The sequence below is a fragment of the Polyodon spathula genome, chromosome 17 (assembly GCF_017654505.1).
Source record: "Polyodon spathula isolate WHYD16114869_AA chromosome 17, ASM1765450v1, whole genome shotgun sequence".
NCBI classification, from domain to species: domain Eukaryota; kingdom Metazoa; phylum Chordata; class Actinopteri; order Acipenseriformes; family Polyodontidae; genus Polyodon; species Polyodon spathula.
The window spans coordinates 4,662,934-4,674,372 of NC_054550.1; the positions used below are offsets into that span (position 1 = coordinate 4,662,934).

The window sequence follows — 11,439 nt, forward strand, 5'->3', positions numbered from 1 at the left end:
TATATATATATATATATACACATACACACACACACTGTGTGTCTACAAACCAAATAAAAATAATTTACGTTTCCTTTGAAGTTCAGCTAACTTTCTACTGGCGCGTACAAAGACAGGTCTGGTACGCACGTCTACAATTGCAATTCTTTTTTACTCCAGTCCAGCTAAATATATTGTGTTGTTTATAGTACACAAAACAATCATACATAATTATATTATTATTATTATTTATTATTATTATTATTATATATATTTGACACCACTGTATTTCACTGTGCCGAACACAATAGGGTGCCCTGTGTCTTTAAGACCGCCCTGCCGCCCTGTGCAAAACTTTGGCGGCTCTGCCTAAAACAGCCGGGACTCTGAATGCAAACGAACATCTGTCAAAATAAACCTGCAGTCACACAGAAATATAAAACAGTGCATCTGTATGCCTGGTCGCTGTGGCGCTTCATCAGTGCATCTGTATGCCTGGTCGCTGTGGCGCTTCATCAGTGCATCTGTATGCCTGGTCGCTGTGGCGCTTCATCAGTGCTAGGATTTACTCGACTGGTTCTCGACTCTCGTTGTTTCACTGAGGAAGCTGCTCTCGAAGTAACTTTGTTGTGTGCGCTGGGGAGCAGAAAGTAAAGCGCCCGGACACTGAAGGTATATACTGTTCGCTTTCTAAAGAAAATAAAAGCCGCTTCTTTGAATTGCAGCGCGTTTGAGATTGTTTTAAACCACGTCTCGAGTTGAAATAATGGCTTTAGTTTAAAATTTAAAAGGAAATCATGTGCGCGTCTTCTGTACACGGTGTTATAGAACAGTATTTAGTGTTGTAATGACACGTTGGGGCCTCTTAATCGTTGTTTTGTTTCAGGGAGAAGGTTTATACTCTCGTAGTTTGCAGTGTTCTGGAGTTAATTATTTCTATCACTATTAAATATTACATTACATTGTATTTTTATATAAACACCAACAAAAGAGAACTAATTATACTGAAATGTAAAGGCATGCAGTGTAATATGCATATTGTTGATTATTAAAGAATTCAGTGTACAGGGGTGCACCTTATTCAAGTACCCACGCCAGCAGCTCATTCTAATACCTTTATAGTTTAACACTTCTAACAGTTTCCCAGAGTAAAAACCTAGCCAAGTTTAATAAAGCTTGGTAAAGCACAGGGAAGCATTGCAACGCCTAGCGAGGTATGGGAAAGCATATTAAAAAAATACATTGCCCATGTCTCCTGTTCCCTGTGTTTTTCTCCTATCTTAGCTGGCGCAATGCATCTGGGTGTTGCACTGGAGCGCTAGCCTGCTGCAAGTTGCAACATGCCTGCCACTGCCTCAGTCACCCGCAGAAGCAACACAGAGAGAGATGAGAAAGAGATGAGAGAGCATGGAAGAGCAAGGACAGAGAGAGCAGCCAGGTGGAGAGAGGAGTCGGTCAGGGGGAATAGACCCAGCGAGCCCCAGTGTGCCTCCCAAGCCAGCCAGCCTCACAGACCCTGTGGACTCAGACACCCTGTCCTCATCACCGTCCACGCCTCTGGATTCAAACTGGGAAAGCCTGGACGTAGCCCTGTCTGCTGTGCATCCCCCGCGTCCTGAGACTGAGACTGAGAGGGACCCCCCCAGCTTGACCTCCTTTCCTAGGACTCCCCTGGGCGTGCCTATTCTGCATCCTCCAGAGCGTGACCCTGGACCTGGTGGGGTGGCCTGTCTGGACCGCGGTGAGACCGGCTCTCAACGTGCTGATAGTTTGAGCCCCACTAAGATTGACTGCCTCCTGGGTGTGGGTCCCAAGGAGGGAGGCTCAGCTGCGTATCAGCTGTTTGGCTTGGCCCTGGCTGGGAACAGGCTGTCCCTGGATGTGTACCCCAAGGGTGTGGCCCTCCTACCTGAGCTGTGGCGGTCTCGCCGGGAGGAGATGCTGGCCGTGGAGTTCGTGAAGCTCTGCAGCAACCAGGAGGGGATAGAGGGCGCTGTAGAGCTGCTGCCCAGGATGAGGGGGCTCAGGTCCGCCGTGCTCAAAGGTACAAACCCAGCCAGCCGCACAATTATTATAATACTAGGGGTGTTAATAGATAATTGAGTTTAATCTCTTGTTAAATATTAAAGTAGCAAACGTTTTCAGTTTTGACTAAACGTTTAACCAGTGCAGTTATCCTCTGTGTTATCGTCATATTCAAATCAGGTATTTCTTTTTGAATTTGATTATTTGGCCTGATATTCCCAGTGTGCTCCACTGTACTGGTTTTCCCAGTATGCTGCAGTGTACTGGTTTGATCAATGTGTTTCTCCGCAGGGGGCTCTCTCAAGGATGAGTTTGGCGCCTGTGTGCCGGGACGCTTGTCAACGCTGCCCGATTCTTTCGGCTCCCTGCAGCTGCTCACCCACCTGGACCTGAGCTTCAACCGGCTGCACTCCCTGCCGGGCTGCGTCTCCACCCTGCCCCGCCTCTCCACCCTCCTCCTGGGACACAACCTGCTGGGCTCCCTCCCTGAGAGCCTGGGAGACCTGTGCAGCCTCACCTTCCTTTCCCTCATTAAGAACCGGCTGCGCTCCCTGCCTGCCAGTCTGGGCCAGCTGGGGGTGCTGCAGAGCCTGGATGCCTCTCACAACCTGCTGGAGGAGATACCAGAACAGGTGGGGGCACTCGAGAGGCTGGAGCTGCTCGACCTGTCTGCTAACAAGCTGAGGAGTGTGCCGGAGACACTGGGTAAGAGCAAGGAGTCACAATACTGATCTCCCCCGTCCACTTCCTCTGTGTTCATGTCTGCCCTTGCTCATTGATTAGAAACATTGTGTATCCTCTCTGCATTGTGCTGTAGTGCACTGTTCTGTGTTATGTTGTACTGCATTGTGTTATACTGTGCTGTACTGCATTATATTGTGCTGTGTTGTATTGTACTTTGCTGTATTGTACTGTACTGCACTGTATTGTTCTGCAGTGTATTATAATGTGCTGTACTCCATTGTCTTGTCTGCAGGCAGCCTGCTCTCCCTGCAGCAGCTCCATCTCCACAGTAACTGCCTGGCGTCGGTACCAGCGAGCCTGGCAGCTCTGCCCAGTCTGACCCATCTGGACCTTCAGAACAACTGCCTGCGCCAGGTCCCAGCGGAGATCGAGAGCTGCCCCGCGGCCCGGCTCCGAGGGAATCCCCTGGGACAGCCAGAGACACCCCAAACCCAGCCCCAGACAGAGGGTGAGAGAGTTAGTTTCACAGCGTTTAAAAACGGGCCTCGTATGAAGTCAATGGTCAGTGTTACAAAGGCTGCAGACAAGACAGGAATTCTGTTACTGAGCTATAAATCAGTTCAATTAAATAACTGACGGGTGAAGAGGCAGGAGTTCGCAAATAAAAAAGTCTTCCCAGCTGTGCTGTGACTGGGGTCTCCCTCTCTGTTTCAAACAGATGCTTCTGAACCCAAAGCCCCTCCTGAGCTGCACCTGTCAAGAGACCAGGACAGGTGAGTTTCACTCTCACACAGGTGGAAATAAGAGGCTCGTTCCTTCAAGCCCTGCTGGGATTAGTCTGACAGTTTCCCACAGTAAAAGCACAGCAAAGTGTAATGCATTGTAAAGGACAGAGAGCTCTGGTGAAGCATAGGCAAGCATTGTAAAGCACAGAAAGGTCTGGTAAAGCATAGGGAAGCACTGTAAAGCACAGAGAGGTCTGGTAAAGCATAGGGAAGCATTGTAAAGCACAGAGAGGTCTGGTAAAGCATATGGAAGCATTGTAAAGCACAGAGAGGGATAGTAAAGCTTAGGGAAGCATTGTAAAGCACAGAGAGGGATAGTAAAGCATAGGGAAGCATTGTAAAGCACAGAGAGGTGTGGTAAAGCATAGGGAAGCATTGTAAAGCACAGAGAGGTGTGGTAAAGCACAGGGAAGCATTGTAAAGCACAGAGAGTCATGGTAAACTTTTTTTTTTTTTTTTTTTTTTAAACAGGGAAAGCTTTGGTAAGTGCTCAGTATAACCATAGGAAAAGCACGGCAGACAGCTGCAAATGTGCCTCGCGGTGGTGAACCTCCCTAAGGGCTGCCTCTCTCTCTTTCTCTCTCAGTTTCGTGGTGACCCATGACGGCTGCACCGTGTTCCTGCCCAGGGGGTTGAAACTGGTGTTCCCTGCGGGCGCCATCTCCACGGTGACAGTGACCTGGCGTCTGCGCAGGCCCAGCAGGAAGCTGGTCAGGCTGGAACACCACGACTTCCTGTTGAGCTCCGTGCTGGAGCTGCAGCCCCACGGAATCAGCTTCCACAAGGTGAGGTAAAGGTCAGGGGTCAGTGGGGACAGAGGTGACTAATAAGAAGACACACCCTGCAGACAAGGTATAAACACTGTGTAATTTATTATATAGAAGACCATCTCCCACACCCTCTCTATCTTCTCACTCCTCCCCCTTCCCCCTCCCCAGCCTGTGAGCCTCTCCTTGCCCTACTCGGCCCCTCGCACAGCCCCTCACCGGCAGGTTATAATCCGAACCTTCGACGGGGCTTCCTGGACCGACCTGCAAAGCCACACAGTGACCTACCGCAGGAGGAAGAGGGTATTGGGGGCAGCCCAGGCACCAGAGCTTCCACAGGATAAACTAGGCGGCCAAACCAGCAGGAACGACAAGGTACCCCTTTTATCTCTCCTGGTTCATGGGGTGTCTCTCTCTCTCTCCCTTTCTCACTCACTCCTTGTCCCCCTCTCCTCCCCAGCGGTTCCTGGCTTGCTGCAGCCTCTCTCATTTCTCCTGGTTCATGGTGGTGTCTCGGCTGGTGGAGGAGTGCTGTTCAGTGTTGCCTCTGCAGGGGGCACTGCTGGTCTCGTCTGCAGACCACGGGATCAAGGTGACCTTCCCCCCCGCTGCCACTGCAGAACCACGGGGTGTCAGGATGCAGGTGAGTGTGCTGAGTGAGTGCCTGTCATCTGTGAGTCTCCTCACTGTATTGTAATGTGACTGTGTCTCAGTGCGGTGATGTCACTGTGTCTCAGTGCGGTGATGTTGCTGTGATGTCACTGTGTCTGTGTGCTGTTGGTGTTACTGCCCCTGCAGGTCCTCACGGTGCCCCTGCCTCAGCTCAGAGAGCTCTCTGGAGACCCCCAGGCCAGCGCCAGCCCACTGCTCCGCCTGTCCCAGAGCTCAGCTCTCAACTTCCTGCAGCCAGTCAGGATACAGCTGCCCCTGCCTCCGGGGCTCACAGGTCAGACTGTGTGTGTGTGTGTCTCTCTCTGACTCTGTGGGTCAGTGTGTATCTCTCTCTCTCTCTCTCTCTCTCCATCACTCCCATCTCTCTCTGACTCGGTGTGTGTGATTGTGTCAATGTGTGTCTCTCTCTCTCTGACTTGGTGTGTGTGATTGTGTCAGTGTATGTCTCTCTCTCTCTGACTCGGTGTGTATTTGGTTGCGTCAGTGTGTCTGACTCTGTGTGATTGTGTCAGTGTGTCTCTCTCCGACTCTGTGTGTGTGATTGTGTCAATGTGTCTCTCTCTGACTCGGTGTGTGTGTGATTGTGTCAGTGTGTCTCTCTCTGACTCGGTGTGTGTGTGATTGTGTCAGTGTGTCTCTCTCTGACTCGGTGTGTGTGTGATTGTGTCAGTGTGTCTCTCTCTGACTCGGTGTGTGTGTGATTGTGTCAGTGTATCTCTCTCTGACTCTGGCTCTCCCTCACTCCTCCCTTTGTCTTTCTCTGCAGGCCTCTCTCTGGATCGCTCACGGCTCCACCTCCTGCACGGGGATCCCAGTGCTGACACCTGGACTGACATCACCCAGCAGGTGGCGCTGCAGTTCACTCACCTCTACGCTGTGTTCGAGGTGTCGCACTTCTCCTGGTGAGCCACAGACTGCCCTGCAGGTGGTGCTGTTTGTTAGTGTTTGTGTGTATGTGTATGACACTCTCGCTCTGTCTGTCTGTGGGTTGCAGGTACTGGCTGTGGTACACCACGCAGCGCTATGTGGGGGGGGTGGTGCGGAGGGTGTACGAGAGGCTGCGTCTCCACCAGGTCCAGTTCATGGCTCTGCAGAGGAAGAAGGACCCAGAGCAGGTGCTGCTGCAGTGCTTGCCCCAGAACAAGGTACTAAAACAGGCTTCTCATCACTGATACAGCCCTGTGCACCACTGAGACCAGAGACTAGACCAGCTACAGTATCCTCTCAATACACTTGCCCCATACACCATATAGACTAGACTGGAAATCTCTTATACAAGCACGCTTTCTGACTGTAGAAAGGCCACCTCACTCCCTCTTTCCCCTCTCTGCCCCCCTCCCACTCTCTCCTCTGGCGGCCTGACTCTCTGCTCCCCCCCCCCCCCCCCCCCCCCCCCCCACTCAGGTCTGCTACGACACTTCTCCGACCAGTGCCGGTACCAGGGTCCAGAACCCTCGGATCTGATTGACATGCTGGAGGGGGAACAGTTCTTCGCTGGCTTCGAGAAGGGGATCGAGATAGATTCCGGTAAGGGAGACCCCCTACTTCTCTCTCCCCATTCGGTGAAAAATCACGACCCCCCCCACCCCCTGAGAAAACAGCAGGACTGAACTGAACTCATTACCTGGGGTGCTTTCTCTAAGAAAACTGTCAATCCCACTTACTGATTCCTGTGTCCCCCATGTGAACTGTTTGCTCTTATTCCTACAAGTATAACCCTACAAGAAGCCCATCAGAACCGCTGCTTGTGACAGTATCGTCACACTCCTAGTTTTAACTGCACCCCTCTCCTCCATCTCTCCTCCGTTTCGCCCCTCTCCTCTCCTCCGTCTTCCCCCTGTCTCCACTCTCCTCTCTCCCCAGACCGCCCTGATTGCGAGGCTGGGCGAATCTCCTTCGTGTTTTACTCTCACATGAAGAACCGGAAGGAAGTGTATGTGAGCTCCAGCTCTGACCGCAGCGTGCAGCCCGTGCGCGGCCAGGTAACCGGGACATCTAGCCTGTCAGTGACGAGGCATGGAGGGGGCCGGGGTGGCGAGGCCAGAGCTGGCACAAGCAATCACGTGTGTGTCCATTTGTCTCTGTGTGTGTGTGTGTGTGAGAGAGATAAAAAGAGAAATGTTTTTTAATACTGGTTAGATCATCAATATCAAACTGCTGGTTAGTCTGAAGACATGCTGTTGATAAACCTTCTGTCTGTCAGGATAGACAGAAATCTTGTGTTTGCCGTCAGCCTGAGATCGATGACTGGTCAGCGTAACAAGCACAGAGTCAGGATGTTTACAGCTTGTTGTTTTAAGGTATTCTCCCTGCCATCTTCCTCCCTCCCTCCCTCTCTCCAGGTCTCATTTTACCGGGGAGCGATGCCAGACAGCTTACCTGAGGAGGCTGCAAAGAAAAGGAAGGGACCCGATAGCCAGTGGCTCACAACTCTCCCACTGCAGCTACCAGTGAGTCACCCTGTGATCCCAACCTCCCTCCCAGTCCCTCAGCTCTAACCACTAGAGCCACACTGCCTCAACTCCCAGTCCCTCAACTCTAACCACAAGAGCCACACTGCCTCCCTCCCAGTCCCTCAGCTCTAACCACTAGAGCCACACCGCCTCATTGCAAAATGACTGTGGCAATGTGTTGTGTTGACCTCTGTAGTGACACCTGCTCTCTCCCTCTCTGTCTGTTCTCTCTCCCTGTGTGTAGATGCTGCGGTCAGTGATCGAGGGGGGTCAGTCCGGTCAGCCCTCTCCGCTGAACCTGGGGGACGAGGAGAGTGGGTTCCTGACCGAGGTCAACCTGCTGGGCATCGCGCTGCGCATCGGGGCTGAGTGGAGGAGCATCGGAACGAACCTGGGGTTGACCTACCAGCAGCTTGAAAGGCTGGAGTATGGGCACAGGTGTGTCCGTGTGTGTGTCTCTCTCTCTCTCTCTCTCACTCAATTCAATTCAAATTGGCTTTATTGGCATGCCAATAGAAAGAATTGTGTTGCCAAAGCACATACATCTATGTGTCTCAGTCTCTCTCTATGTCTGTCTCTCTCTGTCTCTCCATCTCTCTCTGTCGCTTTCTGTCTCAGTCTCTCTGCAGGGGTGATCTGGGCAGGCAGGTGTGTGTGTCAGTGTCCCTCTCTGTCTCTCTCTCTGTGTCTCCCTCTCTGTGTGTCTCTCTCTCTCTCTCTCTGCAGGGGTGATCTGGGCAGGCAGGTGTGCGTGTCAGTGTCCCTCTCTGTCTCTCTCTCTCTGTGTCTCCCTCTCTGTGTCTCCGTCTCTCTCTGCAGGGGTGATCTGGGCAGGCAGGTGTGTGTGTCAGTGTCTCTCTGTGTGTGTGTTAGTGTCTCTCTCTCTCTGTCTCAGTCTCTCTCTCTCTCTCTCTCTGCAGGGGTGATCTGGGCAGGCTGGTGGAGTCCATGCTCTTTTCCTGGGCACGTGCCAGCGCTGGCTTGCCAGACTGCGTGGCTCAGCTGGTGCGGGCAATGCAGGAGAGTGGCCGCCAGGACATCGCCGAAGAGATCGCTGACATCATCGAGCTGGGCAAGCGCAAGTACCGAGACTCCCTCCAGAGAGCGGGGCTGGGGGCGGGGAGCAGCCAGGAGGACTCCGCCATAGACATGGGGTAGAGGCTTCGAGTGCTAGAGGAGACAGAGCTCTCTATAGAGTGCTAGAGGAGACAGAGCTCTCTATAGAGTGCTAGAGGAGACAGAGCTCTCTGTAGAGTGCTAGAGGAGACAGAGCTCTCTGTAGAGTGCTAGAGGAGACAGAGCTCTCTGTAGAGTGCTAGAGGAGACAGAGCTCTCTGTAGAGTGCTAGAGGAGACAGAGCTCTCTGTAGAGTGCTAGAGGAGACAGAGCTCTCTGTAGAGTGCTAGAGGAGACTGGGCTCTGAAGGACTTTGCTCCAGCCAGGGTGTAGTTGGGGCTGGACTCGCTACAGGGGTGCTTTTAATAATGAAGTGAGAACCACTATGGAAAGCCAGTGTTGGCACACCGTGTGTGTGCTGGACTTTGCTGTGGACCTGCAGCTGATCTGCACGAGATTGTATTTGTTTTTAGATGTTGATTCATGGTGATTCAAAAATAAATGAAAAATACACTTGAATGTTTCTCTTGGTGTCGGCTGTCCATCTGAATGTAATTTAAATGATGCTGTGCCATGCCTGTGGGTTTTATACAGTGGGTGTATATATATAATATATTGTGACCTGTGCAGGCTGGGACTGGGATTAATGCATTCGTGAAACTGAGGACCAAACTCCTGCTGAACCACACACACACACGCACACGCACACGCACACGCACACGCACACGCACACCACACACCACACACCACACACACAGGAGCACGAGGAAATGTGTTTCTCTAGAGTGGGGTGGGGGCGGGGGTTCTTCTGTTTTAATAAGTGTAATTGAATTGTTAATATCATGTTTTTTTTTTTTTTTGTTGAATTTAAAATGTTATTTATGTATTTATGCTGTGTACTGATCTTTAGAAACAAAATGAAATAAAATACAATATGTGCATGTATTCAATACCCCATGTTTATATTTTATTCAATTCAATCCTATTCCATTAAATCCCATTCCATTGCATTCCATATAATTCTGTTCCATTAATCCCATTCCATTCCAGAGCATCAGAGACACACACACACACACACACAGAGAGAGAGAGAGAGAGAGACACACACACAGAGAGAGAGAGAGAGAGAGAGAGAGAGAGAGACACACACACACACAGAGAGAGAGAGAGAGAGCGAACTCTCGAGACTCCACACACAACACAGAGAGAGAGAGAGAGAGACACACACACACACACACACACAGAGAGAGAGAGAGAGAGAGAGCTTGAGAGAGACACACACACAGAGAGAGAGAGAGACACACACACACACAACAGAGACTCCTCTCTCTCGAACTCTCTCTCGACTGTGAGAGACAGAGAGAGAGAGAGAGAGAGAGAGAGAGAGAGAAACACACAGAGAGAGAGAGACACACACACACACACAGAGAGAGACCTGAGAGACAGCTCTCAACAGAGACAGACACACACACACAGAGAGAGAGAGAGAGAGAGAGAGAGAGAGACAGACACACACACACCGACACGGCATCCTACCGGCAGACACACCACAGAAAAAAGGCTGCATCGTCTAATGTCAGGAATTCCGTCCTTAGTCAAGAAATTATGGATATATTCCATCTATAGATATAAGGCCATTATCGGATATATATATATATATTATATATATATAGATATTATATATATATATATATATATATATATATACATATATACAAAACTTACCTCCTGTTTTATTACCTTAAGGGAGAGATCGGAAGTAACCCTTCATCGGACCGTGTGTTATTGGCGCAGTAAGTTTTGTGTGTGCAATCAATTTACCCAGTCCTGAGCCATTGTGTAGTCCAGCGAAAAGAACCGTCACGGGCCGCAATTGGGATTATCTAGTACGTATAATATTATAATAATAGGGCTAAATCCCGACGTGGAGACCTGAGCTCGTGTCCCCCGCTCAGACGTAGTGTCGGTGTCATCAGTACGAGACGGGCGAGAGGACACACATCTGGTGATGGGGGGGGGCGAGGGGTTTGGGGTCATGATTATTCCCCGTTTGTATTCCATTCTGTTCCGTATTGACACCGGTATTCAATTAATAAGGACTTTCATTCCCAGCGTCTCGGTCGCTGTGTCACTGTGAGGGAGAAAGCTGTAAGCGCCGCGGTGCACAGTGACGCTGTAACGAGGAGAGCGATCTGTAATATAAAATACACTGGGTTCTGCATTATTAATGTATATACAGATACATTGCATTGTCAGCTGTACCGGCAGGGAGGTAGTTGTAGGCTGTGTTCTAAATTAATAATTCATTAAAAGCTCTTCGCTGGTTACTATATATATATATATATATATATATATATATATATATATATATATATATATAGTATATATATATAATCGCGACTGAGACTCACGAGTGAGAGAGAGAGAAGAGAGAGAGAGCGTTTTTTACAATTCGTAATCGGTAATATTTGTGAACCTCTGATTACTATTTCTAATTTCTTTCCTGTTATGAAATATTAATGATCGCAGAATTCATTGCGAGTCGGCTTTGCAAATGCGCGCTCCTGCGCTGCGACCGTTGACGTTTGCATTCGCCTGTCTGACGTTATCTGCTGTAAAAAGAAAAATGCATTTTGTATTAATAAATCTTGTGGATATCGGCCACAGCACCTAGCTGTCATTAATATTGTATTAAGGTGCAAAAGCACAATGACAGTGTTAGGAGTATAGGCGCATCCAGCGAGCTTCAGCTGCCGACGGTGCAAAGTGGGGGATTTAGGGGGGGGGGGGTGGGGGGGGGGGGGGGGGGGGGGGGGGGGGGGGGGGGGGGGGGGGGGGGGTTTTTAAGTATGCTATTACTCTATCGTTTGTCATTTCTTTCTTTCTTTCTACACGCAGGGGTGCTGTCTGGGGGCTGGTGTCTCTGCACAGTCTCTCAGTACTAGCTGTCTAGTGCAG

At 50.3% G+C, this 11,439-nt stretch overlaps 1 protein-coding gene across 1 annotated transcript; it reads left to right on the forward strand.

Annotated features, from left to right (window-relative positions):
- The first annotated feature begins 333 nt into the window (after nt 1-333).
- On the forward strand, nt 334-9,321 carry pidd1 (p53-induced death domain protein 1). Its single transcript, XM_041275025.1, has 16 exons — nt 334-651; nt 1,264-2,023; nt 2,296-2,709; nt 2,981-3,196; nt 3,407-3,461; nt 4,060-4,258; nt 4,412-4,615; nt 4,701-4,883; nt 5,039-5,186; nt 5,679-5,814; nt 5,907-6,057; nt 6,343-6,439; nt 6,776-6,894; nt 7,255-7,362; nt 7,610-7,803; nt 8,286-9,321. The coding sequence occupies exons 2-16, from the start codon at nt 1,387-1,389 to the stop codon at nt 8,521-8,523; spliced, it is 3,099 nt and encodes a 1,032-aa protein (XP_041130959.1). The 5' UTR covers nt 334-651; nt 1,264-1,386; the 3' UTR covers nt 8,524-9,321.
- The last annotated feature ends 2,118 nt before the right edge of the window (nt 9,322-11,439 follow it).